Here is a 26,848-nt window from a genome sequence, read left to right as displayed (position 1 = left end):
AAGTTGTTCATATATTTTGATTCACAAAGTTTTTACCGGTTCAACCTATTTTTATTGGACACACAAGTTAGATATTGGCAATAACTAATTGTGCCAAATTTCGTAGGTCTCAGCGTGTAGGCTCTATCATTCCAATTTTTAATACCAAACATTTGTGATCAACAGAAAATATTTAGGGAAAAATCCCCCAAATAGACGGACGGACAAAGCTAAAGATAGTCTTAGCCCCATTTTCTAAATCACTCCAATCCAATTAATATAATTTTTGTATGAGAACTGTCAGATTGAGGAAATGGAACTTAGAATTATATAAGAACTGAGAAAACAAATACTTTTGTGAATCTACGAACAATAACACAGGCCAACAGCAAAAAAAGGCTTCACTAACCACTACATAGATTTGATGCATCATGTTTACCTAAATACAAAAATGGTAAAATTTTTAAATTCTGTAGATATATTTTTTTTTAAATTTTTTTTTTCCAAAATTGTAAATTTTTATAGATGTTTCTCGACATAATTTATGATAACTCAAAAAGGGTTAGTCCGACAAAGTAATAAACCTGAACTAGTTCTGCCGTTTTCGATTTTTCATGAGTTTTTTAAAACACAAAAATTTGCTATATTCACGTAAAAAATATATTTTTTTTTCTTCAATTTGTTATTATAACTCCGAAACTACTGAGCCGATTAACGCAATATATAACCGGATTAAAGGTTATGTAAATTTGAACTTTTTTAAGTTTATTTCAATAATATCGGACTAACCGTTTTTGAGTTATCATAAATTATATGGATAAACATTTAAAAAAATTTACAATTTTAGAAAAAACAAATTTAAAAAAATCTATCCATAGAATTTAAAAATTTTACCAGTTTTGTACTACTGGAACAACAATACATCAAAATTGTGTATTTTGTTGCCCTGTGTAATCCGATGTGTTACCAAATCCATTATTTTGCTAGGTGGATATGAAAATGTTATGCTAGCGTTCAACAAATTTCCTTGTTAATCGCTTTGAAATTTGGTACTCTTAAATCACTTTTAATATATTTTTTTATAAAAAGGTATGGGAAGTTTCAGTTTTTTTTAATGGCAACACTTCATCAAATTGAACTCTCATTTAATGCAAAAGAAAAATGCCGGTAATTGAATAGAGGTAATTTCTTAAACAGTAGTTTAAATCTCTTTCTGTGTCTGCAACTTTAAGTTTTGATGAAATGAGTATTTGAATCTGTTTTATTTCATTATTTTTATACACGTATGTATGAGTTCATTAAAGTAGGAAGTTTCAAATTGTGGCTAATGTTTTAGTTGTTGTTAATGTTGTTGTTGTAGACAGTATAAAACAATTAGAATTCTTTAAAAATAATTTGGTAATAAACAGGTTACTTAGCCAAAAAATGAAAAAAATAAGAGAAATAGACATAAAAAAGTATACAACGCAATGACAAAAACTTCAATTAAACATTTTAAAGGCATTAAAATTCATGGTAACACCACAACGCAACACGATAAAATGTTGTGTTCGAAATTTAAGTACCTGTAATACATATACATATATGTATATATTTTTAATGATGTCATTTCAAATAAAAGAAGAATAACAATAATAGAAAATTTACTAGCACTTTTACTTTGTTTACAAATGGACAGTTATTTGACCGAGTACGTTATTTACAATTTTGAGAATTCTAAACAAGGTAGATTTCTAGTAGTTTGAAAGTTAATTTTAATAGTTTCCTATATGGTTGGTTTTATAGTCAGAAATGTTGTAGATTTAGAAATTTAAATGGATGTATGTATGTTTGTCGATATGTTTGGATGTTTTTGTATAAATAAACTAATTAAAAAAATATTAAGTTTTTTTAAAATCATGGCTTATTTGAATTCAAATAAAATAAAAATATAGGGCTGAACGCGTTATTTGCTAGAATATCTTACCGACAAAAATCTAGCTAATTAACTAAGCTTCTAATTCATTACACATAAATAGGCAAAAGCTGAATGCTACCATTTCATTTAATGAAGCAAAGCTTAAAAGTAGGTAGAGATTTTGATAAAAGTCTAATTTAAATAATGTACCATCGATACAAAATTATATAGAATTTATGTAGGCTGTTAGTGATGCGAAGTTCTGCTGCGGGTGGGTGAGAGATTTTTAATTAACTATATAAAAAAGAATTGAATTGGTTAAGAATTATGTATTGTATATCTGGACATACCAACATATATTTGAGAAATAAACAAGTTAACAGATATTCTAGTTAAAAAATTAAGCGATTTTTAAAAATGACATGTTTGTTCAAAATTTTAACCTTTAACATTGTTAAATTCATAAATAATACAAAAGTGTTCGTATTGTGTGTGATCAAATAAAAAAAATAATTAAATTAACCTTGAACAATAATAACAATAATCCGCCACATTCAAAACAACAAAAAATATGTAAATTTTGTTTTATTTAAAAAACTCTCAATTTCAATTCTTAAAAACTCGTATTGTACGAGTGAGTATTTTATAGAGTAATGACATCACAACATCAGCACGATCATTTAAATCAGACATCGGCAGAGCGTAAAATTGCATTTGCACACTAACACCACTTTGCGTTTTTTGAGTAGCGCTCTCTAGACTTCAGTGCACTGATACAAAGGTTTGTAAGAATGATTTCGTTTAATTTTTTTTGCCAATTACGTACGTGTGAAAGAAAATAAAACCAGAGAGCTCTTAAGGTGGCTCTTTGCCGATGTCTGATTTAAATGCTGTCATCACGCACAGAAAAAGCAATAAAAAAATTTGTATTAATAAATATTTATTTATTTATTAAATATGTAAGTATTTGAAAAATTAACAAAAACAAAAGTTCATTTCAAAAGCTGGAGGTTGAAGCGGAGATAAATATAATAAATCACTTTAAACATGTCAAAGTAAAAATCTTTGAGAATGCGAAATTACGAAAAAGCCTTTTCTACTAATTGTGTTATCATACTTAATGAAATTGTTGATGCACTTTTTGGTACATTTTAATGAATTGAGAATAATTGAATTTATGTATTCCGATTTATCTATCAATATATCTAAATACATAAATAAAAGAGTTACGTTACTGAGTGACTGACTGATTCAACATCGCCCAGCCCAAACTTCAGAAGGTAGATACATTAAATTTGTACTATAGGTTCCCCTTTCCCTATGTAGGTCCACTAAGACCGAATTTTTGTTGAAATTCGAAAAACGGGTAAATTAAAATGCATCTTTATCTATTTAAAAAATTAGCAGACATGTGTTTGGTACTTTTTTAAAATTCGATATCCGGGTAAACAGTTTGGTACTTTTTAAAAACATATTTTTTTTGAGCTCATGAACACAGATTTGAGTCGTTGGCGATTTGTCCTTGTCATAAACAATTTTTCCAAAATTGAGTACTTTGTTGGAAAAGGAAAATTGGTACTTTTTCTTCTAATGGTACTTTTTTAATATATGTATTATATTATTTAATTTGTATCAATAATAGTTGGCTGATATACTGCTGAGTAAAGAAAGTATCAAGGATAGGCTTAATGGAATAAAGGTACTAAAAAGCCAGAACTAATAGTATTTTATCGATCTTTAAAAACACGCTCAAACTTAGTTTGAATCTACAAAAAAGGGACATACAGGTAGGTCTGTCTGTTTGGCTGTGAAAATCAATTTTCTAAAGACCCCAAATATCTTCGGGATCCAAATCTTCAATGATTCTGTCAGACATGCTTTCGAGAAGTTTCCTATTTAAAATCAGCAAAATCGCAAATCTTAAGTGACTTCACAATATATGATTGACGAAGATAGGAATCTATATCTTTCTCACTGGGATATCTTAAGGTTTGTAGTGGTCTGTAAACATTCCCAAGAGCTGGCACATTAGCGTGATCTTTAAATTGCACCAAATACTGAACATTTAAAAAAAGTCGAATAACTTTGCTGCCTGATGGATATAAACTGTCTCAAGATTCGGCACAACCGAATGTAACACTCTTACTAGTTTGTTCCTATTGTTATTGAAATCTTTAGTGCTATTTACATTTAAACGGTGAAATTGATCTACAATATAAATAAACACATTATAACTAGTCAAGTGTAAAAATCCCTATTTTATTTACATATGTATATCTAAAACATTTATAAAATACTAGTATTTATTAGCTATGCATGTAATTGAAGCGAAAATATGTATCGACTTACCACCCTGGTAAAACCTCAAGATAAAGCAAAACACAACAAAACATTTATTTATTAAAAATCCACACAAATAAAGATATTAAATTGTCTGTTTGTCAAAGTAATTTATAATTGAGAGAGGGAGATTAGTGTTGTGTTTATCAAAGTACGGGTAGATAGTACCACCTAATGAATAAATACTTATAATTTTATGACATGATACCTATGATGTTATTTTATATTTTTAGGTAAACTACGTCATTATTATTATTGATTTTTTTTATTTTTTTAAATAATGAGTAGTATTTTTGCATTAATTAATGCACAAGATGTGTTAAAAGTAAAAGTCTCAATTAATATTCATAAATGCAAAAACAAAACACATTGATATTTTAACAGTACGGATAAAAATGACAAACTGCAGGCAAAAATTTTATAAATTTTTTTATCTCAACTCCAAATTAAAATTCTCATTTATCATTTTTAATCCAATATTTAAATTATAGTGACAAAATGAAGGTGAAATACAGATAACAATTCGGTAAATGCGCCAAAATGCATTATTTATTTTTTTATTCAAATCTTTTGTTGATCTAACGAACGATTAGTTGAAAGGTTGTTAATTGATTTTGTTATTGTTGTATTTTTCTCGGAAATTTATTTATTTATTTTTGTTTAAAACTTGTTGTTGTGTTGACTGAATTTAACAGACGAACAAAACAACTTGTTTTAAGTTAAATGAATGCTCAATAATACAGCAATAAATTGTATTAAACTTTTATGCTCGAATTAAATAGCTGCCCATTTAAACGAGTTTTAGTATTTTTAAACATTTGTTTTTGGCATAACTTTAATTTATGCAAATTTTTGAAAACCAAATTATTTACTTTTAATTTATTTATGTCACATATCTAAAATTAATTTTGATTGGAGTTGAGATAAATTTAAATTTTATGCGATTTAAATTGTCCGTTCAATTTTATAATTATTCAAACTAGATGTAAAGAATTTTCAATCAATTAAAAATTAAAGCTAATTAGTGTAATAATACCCAGCAAAAAAAAATTGGTAATAGTTCGAGGTGAATGTAATTTTCACGACTTCTTAAGCAATAGTATAAGTCAATTATGAATGTTCAAGTCATTTACTGAGGAGGACCCTACTTTACAATATAATTTCAGAGTACTTGCAACTAATTTGTGCACAAACAGTATTTCTGCGGGACAATTAACGATCAAGAGATTATTTTAACAGCTTTAAGAAAATTTCGAACTAAGTTCGAACTTTCGAATTTGATTTTGAACTAAACTAATAATACAAACAATCTAACATTGCAAGTTAAATATATGCTCTAACGATAAAAAATATAAAGAACATCTTTCAGCATAAAAATGTAAACATTTCAAATATTTTCAATAAAATTTAATAAAGTATTTTCATACTTTTACTATTAAAATTTTATACATATGTACATATAATATAATTTTGCAGATTTTCAGGTAAATTTTAGAAAATGAATTAACTCGTGTAAATATATTTAATTTAAGTTATATTAACTTACCAAACCATCACTGCCATTAACTTCAATGGCAGTTTTGAGGCGCTGTGATAATTGTTCCAAAAGTCGGTCGTATTTCGTATTTAATAAATCCAAGCGTTGGCTGTAATACTGTGTGGCACCGGGATCACTTTCTGGCGGACGCAAATCTCGTCGTGGTGGCGCGAATGATGGACGCACCTCCAGTAACCAGTCGATGAAGCGCAGACATTTACCATCGTAAATCTTTGCGTTTGATTATTGTGTTTGTTTGGTGGATTTGTTAAGTTATATAATGTTAAGTTTTGTTAGGTTAGTAAGTAATCTCAATATAAAAGTACAGATAAGTTATTAAAATGTTTATTGTTTATAAGTAGATGTTGTGAGAAGATAATTTCCATATATCTATTATATATTATATATTTAGTGCTTTTTATTGAGGTTTCTTCTATATCATTTTAATTTAATTATTATTTATTTTCAGTATTTATAATTTAATTTTAAATTCAAAGTTATTAACGCACCGAAAACCCGAGTTTTAATATGGTTTGTTAAATTTGTTTAAAATAAAATTTTAAGTTTGGTTTGTTTAAATAAAAAAAAGCATTAAATATACCTTTTATTAGACAAAGGTGGTTTAAATGTTCTTACCCAAAACATTTAAATCCCTTATCAAACAATTTCTAATTCAACAATGTTTTTTCGAAATGTTCAGGGACAGTCAGATAGAGAGAAAGAGAGGAAAAGAAGAAATAATTCAATGTTTTTGTGATCATTTACCTTTGCTTCTCTTATAAGTTTTCCTCCAGCCAAGTTGACATTTTCGATTTTAGGTTTTCGTTCGATAGCAGCTCCCAGCAATTTCTTTAGTTGTTAAAGTTTTTTTTAGTTTAATTGTTTAAAAAAACATTAGAAGGTGAAGGAGAAGTAGTGGTAGAAGTTCAAGTTGTTTGTTGATGTTGGTGACCATGGAGTCCATGGTTTGTTTAATTTAAGGAGTTTTAAATTTGTTTGATTTAATAAGTGTGTATTGATTTTTTGGTAATATTGTTTGTTTTTTGTGTTTTTGAGTTTGAGTTTTTTTGTGGTGTGAAAAATACAAAAAATTAGACAAAAATACAATTAGTTTAAACTTTGACTACAATTGTTTAGTGCAACTTAAGAGTAAAAAAACAGAACAAAAAATTAATACAAAATTAAATAAAAAATTGTTTTTAATACAAAACAAATACTAACTACAAAAATTCAACTACACAAAAATTAAATATAATTAATTTACTTGTTTTACTCGTGTGGGAAGGGAGAGGAATTCCGATTTTGAATATTATTTTCATATTTTTTTTTTTGGGATACAAGTGTTTGTATGTGTACAGGTGTAAAATAGTGTGTAAGTTTATATCAAATATATAAATTATTATAAATAACTAGTTGGCTTTTTGGTGTAATGTTTTTGATTCGTTTTAAATTATGGTTTAAAATCGAATTTAAAAAATGTATAAACATAGAATAATACAATTATTGTAGAACTACCACCCCTACCCAAAAGATTCAAACTGCTACTTTTTATCAGTATTTTTTTTTTAAATACATACGAGACTACATACAAAATCCTTTTAAAAATAATTAATTAAATAGACAAAACACAAATGGTTCACAGTAAAACACATAACGAAACAAAGAAAAACTTCTACATTAAATAAAATAAACGAATATATAGTAAAAACAAAAACACATACATAATCTTAAATTTGAGTTTTTCCCATACTAATTGACCAACACCGATTTCAAGGAACAAAAACTACTATACAAATTCTATATAACAAGAATTGAATATATACTTTGTGTTTTTTTATTATTATTATTATTAATTTCAAATGAAATCATCAAATCAAATAGATTGGTCCCTTCAAAGGTGAAAATCGAAATTCATACTATAATCCTACATAAAAAAGAAACTGGCAATTCGAAAATAAAGAAAAGGAAAATTTTGAATCTCCTAAAACTAAAAAAAGTTTAACTTTTAAGTTGAATTTACTAATTAAATTAAAAATCTAGATCTAAAAATTATAACTTAAAACAATAGATAAAATTTAAATAAAGTTTACTTTGCAATAAAATATTGATTAAATTCTTTTTAAAACTTACGTCCAATTCATATGCCGATGTTGCTGTCGGCATGGCTGCCACCTTATCTACAACGTCCTCCACCCATGATTCTTCAACCTGTAGCGGTAATTGAATATTCTTCATAAGGCCTATGGCATTCTCGCATGAGCGCATTCTAAAAATACATCATTAAAAGAAATAATTAGAAAAACCGATGCGTATAGAAATTAACGTAAAACTAAAGAAGCGTGAACATAATAAACATATTGACAATAAAGACGATGATACTTTTAAGGTGTTTCATTAATTCACTTAGAAATATAGCTGTCATTAAGAAAATGTTAGTGTTCTTCCGATCTGGTGTGATCGAAATCAATCAAGCGCAACATGAGTGATAGTATAGTGATAATTGAAAGCAATTTAAGCTTGTAAATCAACAAGTGTTTAGAATAAATTAGTTAATTAAACTTTAAATGATTTACAAACTTAAGATATTAAAATAATAAAAAAAATTATTCTAATAAAATGGTAAAATATCAGGACTATATTTAGAATATCTAGTTCTAGAATGAGAGTAATTAGAACCACTTCAGATGCTTTAATGACAGTTTTGGAACTAGTGATGTCGCAATTACTTCTGGAACCGGTTCTGTGGAAGACTATTTTGATTATTTTTGAATCTATAGATCACTTTTATTTTGCAGAAAAAAATCAATGACATTTTTTTGTCAAAAAATATATAGAAAACTAGAACTGTTCCTAAGAAGATGTGTTGGCTCCGTTATGCTTTCCAGAACTTCAAATAAATTATGCTAGCTTAGCAACGATTCTTCAGAACCAGTTCTGGAGATGACAATTTCAAACAAAAATGACTGGTCTCCAAATAACTCAAAAATAGAACGAGTACTGGCTAGAACTAGTTTTAGAACTATACAGTTTTTCGTGGGATGTTATTGTATTTATTTTGCAATTCATGTACTAGGATAATCTATGTTGATGGGGTGTTTAATTTTGAAATAAAGTTCTTTATTATATTAGTAAATTATGCAGGCTCGAGTTCATTAAATTGTTTTCCTTAGAAAGACAATTTTATTTGATTAAACTTTCATAATTTTTTATTAAATTCAAAAAAAAAAATAATTAAAATACCTTTCAGCTAATTGATTACAAACGGTACTCCATCGTGTGTTCAATCGTTCAACATTGGTATGCAGACGTTTCAAATCATTTAAAACTTTTGTGGGCACACCCATACGTCCCAATTGGTCGGCAGCATCTGTCATCTTATCCATTTGCGGCTGCTGCTGTGTTATCAGATCTTGCATATGTGTCAGTTGTTTAAATACCATTTCTAAGCCCTCGGGTGTAGAAGGTAGATCCTGGTGTCTGGCAAGTTGATTTTCAATTTCCGATATGAAATGTTCATTGTCCTCTAGACCAGCCAGAGATGTTTCTAATAATTTCAAACGATCTTTGTGTAAATTACTCAAGGTATTCAGCTCCTTCCACAATATCAATAAATTATCCAAACTCTTTTTAAGAGCTGGCGTTTTCAAGGCAATCGTGCGGAAGGTTTCTTGCAAATGCTGCAATTCTGGATCCAACAACTGTAGGCGGCGTTCATAATCGGAATGGATTTCTAAAACATGTTCCAATGAATCCAGATCACGGGGCAGAGGAGCACTAATGATTTGCTCCAATTCTCTTGCCATATCCTCCAATTTGCCCTTGATGGCAATACACTCTTCAGTAAAGATGCGACTGGCTTGTTTACTTTCCTCTGAAAAAATTGAATTAAGAAGTAAAATAGTTTAGAACAAGCAATTTACATTTTCACACACACACAATCTATCTTATCAAACTTTAGAAAATTAAGAGGTACCTCTTGTTTTACGGCTGGCAAATAAATTTTTCATGTTTATGTTTTTAAATTTCTTTTACAACTTTTGGGAAATAATAGTCTTTTTTCTTACAGATCTATAATTGAACTGACAAAACATTTAAGCATGAAAATAATTGCAACTTTGGATGTTTGTTGTATGTACGTCAAAATCTTTCGTTTGTAAACAGATGTTTCGTAAGTTTTTCTTTTATTCTTTAATTGAGCCATTAATTGAATTGCCATTCTCGCTTAATAAACCCACATCGTCACATTACCTTGAGTGTATTGTACAATGGAATGTGAAATCGTTAAGTGCGTTTAAAAGTAGCGTTCAAATGAAACAAAAAAAAAAAAAAAACTAAACACCCACAGGAGTGTGATGGAGTTAATTGAAATTTATGCAGTTTGAAAACTATATATACTCAAATCCCTCTCTACTCGTATTATTTTGATGAATAGAATAATTAATTACCTTCTGCTCTGGCACGTTTTTCAAATTCGTCAAACAATCGGTTCACTTCATCCATTTCACGTTTTAAGCGTCTTAGTTGTGGATCATTTGGATCACCTTCGCTAAGCAACTTATCGGCATCATCATTTAAGGCTCGACGTATAGCAGTTCTTTGTTCAGGACCCATGGCCAAAAATTGATCAAAGTCCCAACCCTTGACAACTCGGATGGTGGCAAAGATCATATTTTGTCTAAGACGCAAGTGTTTCTTTTGCCATAGACTGACGGAGCGATCAAACAATCGTTTAAGTCTTTCAGCAGCATCAATGGCCTCCTTGTCCGGTGGTGGCATTAACAGGCAAGCACTTGGCACCAAACCTTCTTGACCCTTGGCTGTGCGTATACGCCATTTAACACGGCCCGAGTTATCCAACAATGTGCACGTCTCTCCTTTATCCACTTGCAACTGACCTTGCTGATTGTATGCGCATATGGCTTGGACGGGACTCTGACGATTGACAGGCTGGCGGCGCTTATTTAAAGGTACTATTGTTTGAGCTCTATGCTGTAAGTTAGCAACAGTTTCCCCAAACGCATTCAATTCTTCACGCAAATCTTGCATGCCTCTCAGCAGAGCTTCTCCTTGATCCAAACCAAAATCAGACTTGGAATATTCACTATTCAAAATCTCATCACGTTTGCTCAGCCATTGTTCGGCATCTTTTATTTCTGCAAAGAATTGGTGATATTCTGTGGCGTGCTTTAAATGGACCTCCAGGCAAAGGGTCAATTGCAAAAGCCATGCCCATTGTTGCTGCAAGATAGTCAAATGCCCATCAATACATTTTGATGCAGGATGTTGTTGATTCAACAAAGTTTCACCACGATCCAATATGGTGCCAAAATGTAATTCGCGTTTTTCTAATTCAGACATCAGATTCTGTAAAATAAAATTGGGAATTAATATTGTTTATTTTTAGAAAGTATAAATAAAGTAGGAACCAATAAAAAACATCTAATTATTTTTAAGATCGAAATATTATAGAAATACATTGAAAATTATCATTTATTTAAAGCTCATGCGAACGCATCTTTATTTATAAATGTATGCAGTTAGTTATATAAAATGTGTATTAATAAGTAGAATTATGAGAATAGGATATAACAAATATTTTAATGAAAATCCTGGTACGAATATATATTTATAATTTTCCCAAAATGTTTTTCGAATCTTTCTTAGTTCTGATTATTAGATACAGCTCGCCCTCGTGTAATGAAACAAATAAAGCTCAACATGAATTAAACCACACATTTGTTTTAAAGAAATTTGCACCACAATTTGACTTTATAACTAGACAGAAATGAATACCTATCTCAGTGAACTAAATAATAATGTTAAAAATCATTTTATAAGGAATAAACACCACGAAAAGTTGCGTTAACTGATTTACAATTTGCATTACATGAGTCTAAAATGTATAAATAGTTGCAATAATGGAGCAGTTGGGATTGTACAAGATGCGGGCGTACTGTGAGTTTTCTAATTAGTTTTTAGAACAATTTTTATAATAAAATTCATTATAAAAGTGTTTCTAAATTTAATGAATGAAGGTATTTGCACTCAAAACTTCTATCAGGATTTTTATATGACTTGTGTTACACATTAACTTCATGAATATATGCAGATAATTATGACATACAAATTTAAAATCTTAGATAACATAATATGCAATATTGAAAGTAGACATATAGAATTCCAAATATTTTATTTGAAAACTTAGAACGCCAAACAAATATTAAGTAGAAATATTATACATTGTTGCACTTGGTAACAGTTCGATCTTAAAAAAAAGAAACAATCAACAAAACATAAACCAATTTTTAAAACAAAAACGTTTAACAAAAAAAAAAACACAAAAAACAAGGATGCAAGGAATATAATTTTCATAAAACGAATATAATTTTTCATTGTCTCACCTCATCTCCATTACCAAATGCACGCTTGTCAATTTAAACATATACAAAGCAAATACATAATAAAATCAGTAAATTGTAGTTTATATATGTATGTACATTCAAATAAGTATATAATAGTATGCACGTACGTATATTAGCAACAGCTTATATAGCTTACAACTAACTACACACCCACATTCATACATAATACATAAAGTATATTATTTAAAGGATTGTAAAGCAAAAAAGCCTAGCACAACTTACCTCATAATATCTGTGCACAGAGGGCAAATCGAGATTTTTATCTGCCCAATCGCGAGTTATTTCGATCTGTTCCTTTTCGTTTAACCACTGCAATTCGGCCGATGCTTGGGCCAAGAAATGTTGCAATGAATCCAAGTCGGACAGACGTTTAGTTGAGGTACTCAAGAGTTCGGCATAGATTTTTTGCAATTGATTTAAACGTTGCTGATACAGATTCAATTCATCGCCAGAGAATTGCGTTTGTTGACGTTCGTCGTTGAGTATATTACTGTGGAATTGATCGATGATTTTGTGTTCACGTTGTTGACGATCGAGTTCTTCTTTGACGGATGGCAAATCGGAACCATAGTCGGCGGCAAGAATTTGTTTCAGTTTGTTTTGGCACCATTCGATGTGTTTTTGTAGATCTCTGAAATGAGGATTTGTTTCGATTTGTCGCGATTCAATTACTACGTGATGTTTGCGAGTCAATGTTGTTTCCTGGACGGGATATTTGAGGCCGGTCAATTTTTGCACAAGATTTGTGTGGAATGTAGTTCGAAGTTGAGCCCATCGTTGATGCAGCTTATTTACTTTTTTATGCAGTTCGGCTACATGGGGATAACGACCTTCATTGAGGACATGACAATCTTGATTCATGTCCTGTATGGGCTCCTCCAAATGACGAATTTCCGTTTCTAACGATTCGACAATATTCTTGGCGTCCACTGGATGCAAACGTTCGATACGTCTGGCCTCTTCATTAATGCGACTTTCCAGGTCGGTCAGCTTGACATCGACATGCTTAATTTCGCGTTCAACTTTATCGGCAAGACGTTGCAAACGTTCCAGACGATCGATTTCTTGCTGCAATATCATTTCACGATCTTGCAGGGCGGTCTGCATTCTATACCAGGCCTTTTCAATGGCCTCGGGACGCAATTCCGTTTCTACATCAATTTCACCGATACTTTCAAAGTACCGCTCAAGTTCCTTGTAGATTTGTACCAATTTGGATTTTTCTCGTTTGCGAACGGACACTTCCTCGTTGCGGAAGTGCTGCAGATCGCTAAGCAAACGTTTCAGTTCAATCAATGTGGGCGGGAAGGAACGTTCCTGCAAATAGGCGGTCTTTTCGCGACACCAATAGATGAACTGTTGAGCCAAGTCACGATATTCGTGAACACGGCGTTGTGACTCCATGTCAAAGAGTGGATGAATGGCAGGTGGTTCGGGGAACACATCATACAACGACGATATGTAAGTGATTAATGATTTCTCATCGGGTTCGTTTGTGTCAACATCTAAGAGAAAAATTTAGTTAATACTTTTTGTTTTCCTGAATGACGATCGCATTTGTTATCTTACCTTCTGGGTCTAACAGACGTGTAACACCGTATTCCTTTTCAACAATGTGGAAGGCATTCTCCAAGCGTTCTCTTGGTCGATCGTTTCTTGCCTTTCGCCAGTCAAGCAAGTCCGGTCGATTACGATGCACAAGTGCTGAGAATGCCAAACCATCGCGCCATGATGAGGTAAAATCATTGACACGAACTCCCGGATACCGAGCAGTAGAGCGACGGGCCCAACGCAAAAGTGCCTCTCGTGCAGATACATTGTCCTCTTTGCCAACAACAATATCGGAGATCTGTGAATTGAAAAAGGAAAATTGTTATATAAATAAAATTAATAGGTAGAGATAGATAGAAGTGCGCGTGTGTGATTTTAATTGCTAATATTATTGAGACTATAACATCTTATTTATAATTTTCAAATAATCTGGGAATCTTTTTAATTTATTATAGCCTTTAGGCAATATTAAATGATTAGAAATCATTAAGCAAATCAAGCTTAATGTGAACCATGTGAACCAACATTACATTTACTTTTTATTTTCAAGTTTGCTTTTATTTCCTTCTTTCTTTAAACCAAATTAATATAAAATACCTTTGTGCGTTGAGTTTTTATTGATGTTGAATATGCGGGTTCTATAGCAGGCACAATAGTGCTTTTGGGTAAGGTATGACGATATTCCAAATCAGAATTACGCAACATTTTAGCGGGTGGCAATAAATCTTCAGGTGGTAGTTGTTGCTCTTCCGCACGACTTAAGGTTGTGACCTTGCGCACTATATGAGTGGTAATTCGACGATGTCCACTGGGTCCTCGTTGAGATGTTTTGGTACTCTCAACACTTGAGCCGAGCACCTCAGTGGAAATGCGTTTGTTACGTGTCACTTGTTGAAACGATTCGTGCAACTCATGATGTTGTCCACCTACGGCACCGGACGTTAGTTCAACATCTAGTGGACGAGAGCTGCCATTACGAAAGCTATTACGCATAACTAACGAACGATCGTATGAAACACGTTCTTGTGGTGTGGCCGAGGCAGGTGCCGTGCCCGGATAATCGGTAATAACTGCTTCAATGGTCTTCTCATGTTTAAATTGGTGCTGGTAGACAGCGTTTTGGTCGTCGATATTGGTGGTTATGGGTGGTCCACGAGAAGGTACTAATGCCTTGGTTGTGCCTTGAGCCTGGCCACGTTTCTTCATCAGCGACGATGAAGTAGTGGAGGTTCTGGAATGCATTGCACTTTTACTATTGCACAAATTTTCCTCTTTAGCTGCTATAGAGCCTCCTTTTAAAACTAAACGTTTTTGCACCGTCCCGAAATGTTTATCAATTTTATACATACACTTTAAGTTGTTTTAATATTCAATATTTTTAATTCGTTTTCGTTTCAATTATTGAGTTCGTTTCGTTGTGTTTAAATAAGTTAACTTTATTCGGGGGTTTCCTTTCTAAATATAGGAGCATTTGAAGATTTGTTTTCATAATTGCTTCCGGATTGGTGCTTCGAATTTTCATTTATACAAAAGGTTTCACAAAAAAAACTATTGTTGGTCTGTTATTTTCAAACCAAACCAAGTCAAACCGGATGTTTAGGCATGGCTTACATACATACATAGAAAAATATGTATTAAGTAAATTCTGTACGAAGAAGTAGATACAGAACATTAAATAGTGGACGTTTGTAATTTAATTCCCTTGATTTTGCTACTTCTACCGCTAATTCTTTTGAAACAATGACTATGACAACGACGCCAACAAACAAACGAAATCAACAAACGAAGAGAGAAAATAATTAGAATCTTAATTTATGATTAATTTCATTACACGCAAGTTCAAAAAATAAACATTTAAAAGAATGGTAGAAAAAATGATTTCAGCGAGAGGAAATCTTTAAAAGTTCATTGAAATCTTTTGTGAAATTTTACATTTGTGTTATGTTGCTGTACTTAATTATTGTTAGTTTAATTTTTCCTAAAAAAAAATCTAATGACTTCCGCGTAGTAGATCCTTAAAGATCGTTTAACATTAACTGTATACACTCAAAACTTTACGATATTTTTTAATTTAATAAGAACAAGTTATCTTTTGAGAAACATTTATTTTATTTTTTTTTTACAGAGATTTAAATAACATGTTGATATTCAATTTGTTTCAGTGTAATTTGTTTTATATTGATTGAATTAAATGCTCAGCATGTTTGATAAAAACAAATTAAAAATGGAAAACAAAAATAACTATTAACAAAAACAAAACTAAATTTTAAGAATTTTTTTTGCGATAAAAAGAGAAACAAAGTTAATGCCTGTTTGACCAAAAATAGACAAACGAAAAGTGGCAAAGGCATTAGTCATTTTGTATTATTTATCTAATACAGCAAATAGAGACGTCAACGTTAGCGACGGCGACTGTCGTCTCAGTCGCCGACTGCAGCTATAACTATTAAATATATTTATGCATAAATCATCGACAATGCGAAATTATTTTTTTTTTTCGAAGATGAGATGTTTTCTTATTGTTGTAGAAATAAAAGAGATACTTTCTAACAAGTTCAATATCGCTTAATTTTAAACCAAATTTAATCGCTCTATCTGAATACAGATGGATGCTTATTGTTTATTATTCTCAAACAAATCTATATCATCATATATAAAAATTCAACATTATCATTCACAATCTCATAAACATAAACAAAATGACATCAAAAATTCCCACAAGTAATTGCCATAAATAGTTAAAACCTGAATTTTTAAATTTTGAAAATGATATTAAAGCTTTGTTAAATAATTACGAGTGAAACAATTAAACGCCCACTCAAAAATCGAACGCCTACTCTTCACTCAATAAACTGGGATATAATATGTATAATGATGTGTTTAAGCATTTAAAGCATTCCACAGATCACAAAAGTATTTGGAGTGAAAAATATCAAAAAATTGATTGATTTGTTGTACAATCTATATTTAATTTGTTTAGTGACAAACACAATTTAATAATAGTTTTTAATGAAGCTGTTTGTTTGTTTGTTTTTGTGCGGTTGAAAGCACACTTTTATTTTGTTGTGAATTTTGCTCCCGCTACCGTTCCTTCTACCCAAATGTAATTAGAATGTGGTCGTCGAACATCAATTAATGGAATAATAAGATCAAATATTTGAATAGAGCATTAAATCAAACAGTTCAATGCAATTTTATTGTTCATCTGCCCGTATTAGATACATATTTTGTAAGTTAAAAAGATACGAAACTTCGATAAACAAAATATTGCATTAAGTGTGTTTTACACTGAGACAAAATAATATGAATACCCCCAAATAACAAATTGTGCATGTGTACTACGGTTCCTAATTTCCCGGACATTTTTCTTTCCCGGGAGGTAATTAAAAAATCGTTTCATTCCCGGGAATTTTTTAACGCTAAATTAAACCAAAAACCAGATAATTTTTCCGATAAATTGACTTATAATTTTACCAGGGTTTTAAAGAAGTATAAAATAACTATATTAGGTTGTTGGTCCAGCCTTTATAAGGGTTTCTAATTTAATAGTGGCATTTGATCGGTATTGTCACAGTCGTAGTTTTAAACAGTATAAAAGCAATAAATTCTTTGTTTAATTAAAAAAGTTAAGAATTTCGACCGTGTTAAATCTATAAAATATGCGTAGTTAGAAACATTTTTCAAATCTGATTGTAGATCAACAAATTTGAACCACTATTATTGTTATTATATTCTCTAAATATAAATAATAATCATTGAATATCCCCAAAAGTTGTGGCTTGAGTTGAGTGAAGAAATTCGATTATTTCAACAGTAATATTTCTTTGCCAACTGACTAACTTTTGCTAGAACCGAAAAAATCTATGGATTTAATAGAATAATTCAATTAGCAACAAATTTGGCCATCGAAACGTATCTGAATATTGTAACTTTTAGAAGAAAACTTATGAAGAAATTCCCGACAAACATTTCCCGAAAATTAACAAAAATATATTCCCGGGAATTCCCGGGAAATTTTTCCCGCGTTGGAGCCCTAATGTGTACTCTAAAAGATTTTTACAACAATCAAAGTAAATGGGGAGTATTCCTATCCTAGTATTCCTATGTTATCTCCGATTTGAATCTTTATGCGTTATACATCGCTGGAAAGGCCTTTGCATAGAACTAAGTTTTCGAGATATAGATAAAAATATGTCAACAAAATGTACCTCAATTTGTTGACGTTACGTTTACACTTTGAAGAGGTAACCTGAACATCCCACAGTCTAATCATGTCATATAACATGGCATTCACTTGGATAGTAAGACTATTTGTCGTTGCCATATAAAAACCAAAAGGCTCCATATGACCGATTGAAATTAAGCCTTGACCACTAAGTCAAGTTTTAAAACCAATTTGGACATAATCCAATCAATCTTATACAGAGCGCTCAATCCAAAATTCTTAGAACCAGGAAGGGAGCACTATGGTATATAAAAATCAGAACATCCATAGAAGACTAAAAGAAAGTTTAGAAAATTTCACGAGATACACATCTCGAAATTACATCACGAACTTAAATCGAATAAGTCTTCGTAGAAATTATTTAGCACCCTGCTAATTTGAGGTCCATTAAATTTTGTCCATCATGACTCTCAGCTAAATTAGATTAGGTTTTTATTATACAATATAAATGCTTATTGTAAGGCCTAGGAAGTATGTGCTCTAAGTCACTAAGTAATTGTATTATTTTAATTTTTATAGCATTATGTAATATTTACTACAGGGACGACTGAAAGATCTTAAATCTTCAGATGTAGGTTTCTTTATTTTGTCAGTGTAAACATTTTACTTTACATACTACGAGTATATAATAACAATTATACAATCAATCCATTTACCCTTGAATTTTGGTTAAGCACTGGCAGATATGAAATCGCAACAAATTAAGAAACAAATCACACTGGATACCAGAGTATGTGTAAGAATTCTCAACAAAACGTTGTGGTTGTACACGATTGTAAGTATAAGGGAATGAAATGAAATGGAATTTTTTTAACCCATTAGGGCCGGAAAAACTAGGCATTTTTTTTTAGTCCAATCAAATGTAATGAAAAAGCTCCCTAAAGTATGCAGTACAAATTTAGATATTTTATTTGCAAATAAATAAGAACAGGCAGGTGTATGTGGGTTGGAGAAACTTGAAAAACTAAAGCTACGTATACACGGTTGTCATATTCTTACAATATTGTCAGAAAATGTTCAATAAAGGGTTAACACCCATATGTTTCAACATATGTTCTCATGGTAGTGTTAACCATTTTCTGAACACGTTCCTGACAATCAGACAATCGTGTGTACGTAGCTTAACATTAGTAAATGCTACCGGGCGAAGCTGGGGCGGTCAACTAGTGATATATAATAAGCGAGACATATGCACAAAACAAATTTTAAAATGATTTAGAAAAAAAGAGCTGAGTCCTTACCACTCGATGATAAACTAAAATTTAACATTTTTTTCTTCGTCAATTACTAGAAGAGAGGTAAGAGATTTTTTTATGGAACAAACAAATGCTCTCCTGAAAAGTGGTTAGAAAAATACCCAGATGCAGGTAAGATGATCTCACCCCTATCGAGAATCAATATTCATTATTTTTTCACGTGAAAAAATTCCCCATAGATGAAATTTTGTAAAGAACAGCTGTTACGAACAAAATCAACTATTGTGAATTAAAAGTTCATGGGTATATCACGATAGCAATTTTCCCTTCGAGGGTAATGGACATATCATGGGAACATAAATTTCACATGTTTTGGCGATAGGTGTGAATAAAAATATCCATATCAATATTCACCAAAAGCAGACAACGGAATCAGGGGTCTGCAGTTAATGGGTTAATTTAAAATGAACGCAGGCGCGACGATAATAATTGTCTGGCATGCTCAAAAGATCTAGTCTAAAGATATTTTAATGAATTTCTATAATTGAAACAAATTGAATTGACTGATTTATGTGGAAATTTTAATGCAAACAAAATACCCCACACCACAGTCAACCCCCAATCAAGTCACACAACACAACAAAAATGCAAAAAAAATTCACTACAAATGGGTGATGGAATGAATTTTCATCATTTCATTACATTATACAGCACACTTTAGATAAATGGATAGACAACGAATAATGAAATTGCACTCCAACAAACAAAGACACAGATTTTAATACAAAAACAAAAAAAAAACTAAACAAAAGCATACACACAGAGAAAAATTATGTTAGCAAGGGAAGAGTTGTGTATGGATGAATGAATGGTTATTTGGTTGGTTGGAGGAGACACGCCAGTGATTACGTTGAGCAAACGGATTTAATAACAATAACGAACGAACAAGAGGCGATTTATAACTCTTACTGACATCATCAACAATGTAATGACGTTGAAATAGTTGAACGGACGGACGAACGGATGATAACAAAAGGGGAAGCCAAAACTCCATAAACGTACATCTAAACCACAAATACAAAATATTAGCGACAGATTGAAGTGAGTGACTACAAGTATTAATGAAAATCAGAAGCAACACATTATCAATTTTTTTTTTTTTTGCAATTTCAGAATTTCTTTTTCATTTAGTATATTGTATTGAAATATGGTTTAAGAACTTTTTAATTTAATAGAATTTAAAACTTTTTGCACTTTAATTACAAATTCCAGCGTTTGATTTATACATATATATTTTTAAAAATTTGTTCTTATTTTCCAACAAATCAAAACAAAAACACGCGAGCGACTTGGATTTATACAATTCCACCAAAATAGACGGCTTCTCGACAACGACTAACAACGATCGCCTCTACTAGCAACGCTTAAACTCTGTTGGCCAGGTGTTTGTTGTATTTGTTGGCAGTACACTGAGCGACAATAAAAATCAAACAAATAATAAAGAATTATGAAAAAGAGCGTCAGAAAAGCACGAAAGCGAAACATTCAACCAACCAGCCAACATACCAACGTAATACAAAGGCAGAGGAATCTCTCTGCTACTACGGTAAATAGACAGACAAGTTACACTGTGCTATGACTACGTACGGCAGGCAATACGTAATAAGTCAAGCCAGCAGCAGCAGTTACTTACGCTCACTCACGTCGTTATGCCAATTTCATTTCAATATTTGGCGTATAACGTACAAACGAAGGCGTTAGTTAACAGTTGTGTTGTGCTGTTCTTTCTGGCTCAAACAAACGTCAAAATAAGAGAAGTTTTTCTGTTTTTTTTTTTTAAATTTAGTATTAACAAAAACCTTGCTCAGTTTATTTTAATTTATTTAATTTTATGCGTGTGTGTTTGTGTTTATTAATGTTATGGTTGTTGTTTTTGTAAATTTGCTGGTTGGCTGATTTAGTGAGACCGGCGTTGGCGGTAGTTTGTTGTTGTAACTTTTATTTGGGAGTTTTCATCGAAACAACATTTACCGCGGCCAACTTCAAGCATACGCCACCACGAAATCTGCTGCAACATTGATAACACCATCAAAAACTATGGGAATACACTCCAAGCGAAGCGCTACAAAAAATGAATTAAACCTACAGTGAATCTAATTAAATTCAATATTATTTAATTCACCTCACCGCCAAGGTGAATTAGAAATTGTAACATTTTGTTGAGGTTTTTTGCTCACAAGTCCCCTGAAGTATATTTCTGACATACATATACATACAATTTTTCGGGAATTTATCTAAACGGTAGAATTGGTTTGACTCAAAATATATGAAAAAGGACATTGTCCTAGAAAGTTCTTATTTAGTGTTCATTTCTTTTTAAGCTGATTCTGTTAAGATAAAGTGAAGAAAATGTTTAAACAAGCATTTGATAAAGTCTGTATAAAAAATCTAGTCTGATAATAAAACTATTTCAATTTTTGGATATATAAGTATGTATATCAAATGAAAGGTATTTCAAAGGCATTTCCAAAGCGAAGCTATGATGAATAAATCATATATTCACTAATAATTTTAAAGCAAATTAAGATGAAGGTTATATAAGATTCGGCACAGTCAAATATAGAACTCGACTGTCCAGAGCAATTATGACTTCAGATTATGATTCTAGAGAATTTAGTTTATTTAATTTAGGAAGACAGACATACAATTCTATCCCTTGAACATTTTGTTGGAATTTAGCTTGAATTCAAAGAAATCACAATCAGCATTGCTACTGAAATTCAAGTGGAAAGCAAGTGTAATTCAAGCCTTGCATTCCAGTAAAAAGGAAACATAAATTCAAGCCATATGTTTTTTGTTTGAAAAATATTTAATTTTTTTAAATATTTTTCAAGTTTTGAAAAAAGTACTTGAAAGTGTTCAAGTACTTGAACTTTTAGGGTGGTGCTTGTTGGGTTGCATAGAGAATTATACACACAGACGAGACTCTCCGATTTGTCAAACAAAAATACAACAAATCATAAGTCTGATACAACAACAATATGCATTGAATAGTATGTATTTTGTTGTTACAAGAGTTAGGTTTTTCATTTTTCTGAAACATTATTTTAAAATTGACGTTTTAATTACTGAATAATAGAAAATAATATTTTTTTTTGTTCTCAAACACATGTTTTTCTTATATTTAATTTTTTTTAAATTATGAGTATAGTAAAGTATCAATCACACACGTAGACGAAGGGTTCATCGGCAGTAGCTGTCAGCATTATGTGTCTATGGGCCCCTTAACAAAAAGGCTTAAGTCAATTTTTTCAATTCATTTTGAAAATTATCAAAAATAAAATTGAATGAAGAAACAATAATGGAATGAATTGCAGACATTTTTAATTCTGAATTCAGATTTTAAGCTTAAATTGAAATAATTAATTCAAAGTTCATTTGGAAACTAATATTCACAATTTTTAGCGCGTTTTGGTCATAGATAGATAGTTGGCATCACTGAATTCATGGTATGCACGCATGCGTTGTATTGGGGATTCTTGTTACTGGAATAAGTCAATATTGCCGGTTATGGATTGTTGACTTTGCTATGACTGCACTATTATTGTATTCCCACATTATTCTAATCAGCAGCCACAGGTTGTTGTTGTCGTTGCTCAAAAAACAAGTGCCCTTAAATTTATGTTATTTCAATGCAAAATGCTTTAAATTACATACATATTACTTTATTTACTTTCAGAAATACGTAACATACATACGCTTACATTAAATTAATAGTCGCTGCAACGCCAACACTTTTTGTTAATGCTGTCAACAGATCATAAACACATCTTAACATTTATTTCTGTTGGTTTTCTTGGCTCAAAAAATGACATTGAAATTAAAGATTTCCAAATAACAAAAACAACGACATTTTGAATAATAAAAATTAAATGTAACAAATTTAACAACTTCAAAACAACCAAAAACATTTTAATTCTCACTCGGTTTCCTTTTACACACATCGACGACGACTCGCATTAGTTTTATGTTCTTTTATTTCCCGGCAGTTCGTAATATAATTTTCGCTAATGTCTAAATACTTTATATATTTTTGGATCTTTTGATATGTATTTGCAGAGAGAAGACAATTAGTTACTTTATACATCCCAAGTAATTTAGCGTGAAGACAATTGACACTTAAGTGTCTGTAAGTAATGTAGGCAGTAGTCACTTTAAACGTTTTTTTGTTTGTGCTACACTTTAGAAAGTAGTAATTTTACACACGAGAAGTACTAAATTGTCACCAAGTGCCCTTTGTAATGCAAAGTTTACTCTTTGAAATTAATATAGAATCAATTGACCCCAATGTCAGGTAAAATAACTTGTTTGGGACACTTTGCCAGAAATGCTGGGTTGTTGAAGTTGTTGATACGTTGGTTGTGGTCGTACTTTTTTTAATTGTGAGTATTTCTTTGGCAATCAAAGAAAACAGAAAAAGAAAAACAATAAAGGGTTATTAACTTGGTTTATAATAGCGCGTATAGCGCAGTACATATTCAAAAATTTAATTTATTTAGGTTTTAATCAAAAGGTAAATTAAAAGATACAAATTGTAGTTATGTTTTTATACAGAAAAAATTAGTTTTCATAACTTCACCAGTATTAGTTAAACCAAGTTTAGGCAATGTACTACACTGTAAAAAATATAAGTACACACTTGTATTAAGTAACTAATTGTTATTAAGTAACGAAACATTTTAGAAATATTTCCAGATATTTCCTACTAAATATGTAATGCATTTCAATAATATCTTTTCGAATTATGTGTAAGTCTAAATCATACAATTGGAACTGCTTAACAGTTACAAAAGCTAAAGGCATCAAAACAAAATGTCTGTTGTTTCCATAATTTTCAGGTTACACGTTTTTAACTCTTTGCGGTTGGGTGGTCTGTTTACTAACCACATTTTCTATAGTCTTTAAAACATAGTTTATTGACATTGCTAAACAATTATATTTTTTAAGTCATCGTTTATGTTTTTTTGCAAAACTTTGCCGTCAGGGTGCTCTGGTTAGATAAATATATTAATGTTCAAATATTGTAAAAATCAGTTTTTTAAGAGACTTTCACGCATTCAATAAAAAAAAGCACAGAGTGTTACTTTGATATTTCGGTTGTTCGGTCAGAAAATTTAGTCAAAAATATTTGATTTCAAAAAAATGTATACGGAACAAAAATGTTTATCATAGTTATTTTTAATGCCAAGCGCCACGGTGGTTAGTAAACTAACCACTTCACTCCACAAAAAACCTTGGAATGGGATGATTTTTTCATGTTTTGATTAATTTTTTCTTACTTTTTATAATAAACAAACCTTGATTAAAGTAAAAATGCAATTGTTTTGATTTTAAGCCTATACACAAAAAAGCGTGGCTAAAATTGTTAACTGAACCGTTACAATTCGAGATATTTAGTTTAGCTATAGTCGTAAATAGTTATTCCTTTTAGTATAAAACGGGTTTAGTTCTTAAATCAACAATTTCAATTTGAAATTTCTCCTTTATGACTTATTACTTCCATAGAAGTAGTTTATACTTTAGTTGCCATTTTAAATGTAATCAGCAGAGAAACCAAAATATGCAAATGCATGTTTTTTCTGGTGAGTCGAATGAGCACATGGATAAGATATTTACACGTTTCAGAACTATTTAAGAATTTTGGCATCGATTTGTTAGTGCATATTTTTGCATATTTTACCCTTAAATACATATTTTTGCATATATTTGTTTTAAGAGCATATTTATGTCATATTTTGCGTTTTTAGAGCATATTTTACTGTTTAATAGCATATTTTGAGTTTATCAAAAACAAATTTTGTCTTACTTATTTTTCGCTGTTGTGTTACTACAGGTTTTTACTTCCTTTGTTTAAAATTCAAAATTGAAAAATAGATGGCTTTTCACCAAAAAAAAAATTTAAAAAACAGAAATTTTTTTTAAAATTTAAAATAAAAATTCGAAAAATTTTTTTATTCAAAAAATGAAAAAACTGAAAAAAAATTTTTGTTCACCTAAAAATATTTAAATTTTTTATTTTGAAGTATAATTAGGTGAAGGGTATATAAGATTCGGCACAGCCGAATATAGCTCTCTTACTTGTTTTAATATAAAATAAGCACTATTTTAATAATAGCTCCATCTAAATATCAAATTTTAGTTCTAATTCAAACTTAACCGTTCTAAGTGTTAAAGAAATGTTGTCTTTTAAATTTGCTCCTGTAACATCAGTTGATGTCGAAAGAACATTTTCTATATTTAAAAATGTTTTCAGATCCAATAGACAACGATTTTTATTTGAAAATTTAAGTAAATTTTTTTTGGTTAAAAATTATGTAAAAGTTTGTTTTTTTAAGAGCATATTTTTTAAATTTTAAGAGCATATTTTAAAGTTTTTACTGCATATTTAAAGCGCTTAAAACGCTTTTTTTAGAGCATATTTTCGGTTTCCCTGGTAATCAGGAATGTGCAAATAAAAACCTTGATTGCTGAAATAGAATTGATCGTCATGGAGATCTTTAACAATGTCAAAGAAAGTGAAGTTCCGTGTTGGGAATGGGAATAGATCCGTTGCATATCTACATCAAATAATAACTACAGAATGATATACTTAATATTAGAAGATCAGGGCACTCATCATTGATATGCAAATATCACTTAGAGAACACAAAATCTGATTATATTACGGCTCAAGTCTATAGTACTAGTGGATAACCACAAGTACTCTGCCGAGGGATAACTGAGAGTCCCTGAATCATGATATTAAAGCTATTGAAGTGTAATTTACCAGCGGAGCAATTGGAAATTAGACATAGCTCAATATTGAGAAATTCATGCATCATTTTCCAAGCTGAAATATTTTCGGTGTCTGAAGCAGCTATGCTGGTACTCGAGGATAGTAAGCTGCAGATATCACAAGTTCTCAGTGAACAACATGAATTTTAACTGCGCTGGGTACCAGGTTATAATAATATTAGAGGTTGAATTAGCACGGGTCATAGCAGATCTTGATATAGACATCACCCATACCTTAACTTTGTATAGAAGCCGATAAGGTATAAATTCAGACTCAATGCTGACACTTTAAGGCATAACTCTTTAAGATGTATACAGACTAAATCCTTGTGGGAATCCATGGGCAACAGGAAATATGAATTTAAATACAAGGCTTGAGTCATAATATAACTATCCTAGAGTTCCTATTAAAAATTCGAATGATCTTCGATTCTGGTCTGATCAGTGCCTCGTACTGCTTAAATGTGTTAGCACTGTTTTCTTTCGAAATCTAGAGGACTTGAAACGTATGGACCCATTGGTAAAAAATTTTCTGAAAGGATCATAGGTTAAGCAAACTGTACTTTGATTAGAAGGAAATTATTTACTATGGATGAACGATCGCATATATTTAAACCTAACCTAATATAATTAAAAACCAAATTCGTTAGCCACAATGATTCTGCTTTCCCTGTGTACACAAACGAGACTGTATGCCTGCTTTGTGTATCTACGCACGAGTATTTCAACGCACCCTTTTACTTGATAATTGAATTGCAATGTTTTACGTAAAGGAAATTCTAATTTAAAACAAATGTACTGCTTATTATTGAGCAAAAATACAATTTGATGTCAATAAATTGCATTGTTCGTTATAAAATGAGATTG

General features: G+C 30.7%; 1 protein-coding gene across 11 annotated transcripts in view; it reads right to left on the bottom strand.

Annotated features, from left to right (window-relative positions):
• shot (dystonin-like protein short stop) overlaps window positions 1–26,848 on the bottom strand; it is a 149,228-nt gene that overhangs the window by 50,385 nt on the left and 71,995 nt on the right. For 3 of the 11 annotated variants that reach the window (XM_065513708.1, XM_065513704.1, XM_065513714.1), the window contains 6 exons: window positions 13,745–14,024; window positions 12,398–13,680; window positions 10,199–11,117; window positions 8,994–9,624; window positions 7,884–8,019; window positions 6,519–6,602 (listed from right to left, as the gene is read on the bottom strand). In XM_065513708.1, coding sequence (XP_065369780.1) covers window positions 6,519–6,602; window positions 7,884–8,019; window positions 8,994–9,624; window positions 10,199–11,117; window positions 12,398–13,680; window positions 13,745–14,024 — 3,333 coding nt within the window. Of the gene's footprint in view, window positions 1–5,762; window positions 5,985–6,518; window positions 6,603–7,883; window positions 8,020–8,993; window positions 9,625–10,198; window positions 11,118–12,397; window positions 13,681–13,744; window positions 14,025–14,323; window positions 15,095–26,848 lie in introns of those variants that run through there. The other 8 variants (XM_065513705.1, XM_065513706.1, XM_065513707.1 and 5 more) reach the window with 6 other exon arrangements.

This window comes from Calliphora vicina, chromosome 5 (assembly GCF_958450345.1).
Source record: "Calliphora vicina chromosome 5, idCalVici1.1, whole genome shotgun sequence".
Classification (NCBI taxonomy): Eukaryota; Metazoa; Arthropoda; class Insecta; order Diptera; family Calliphoridae; genus Calliphora; species Calliphora vicina.
Note: the sequence above shows the minus strand (reverse complement) of the source record. Positions and strands in the feature narration are given on the sequence as shown.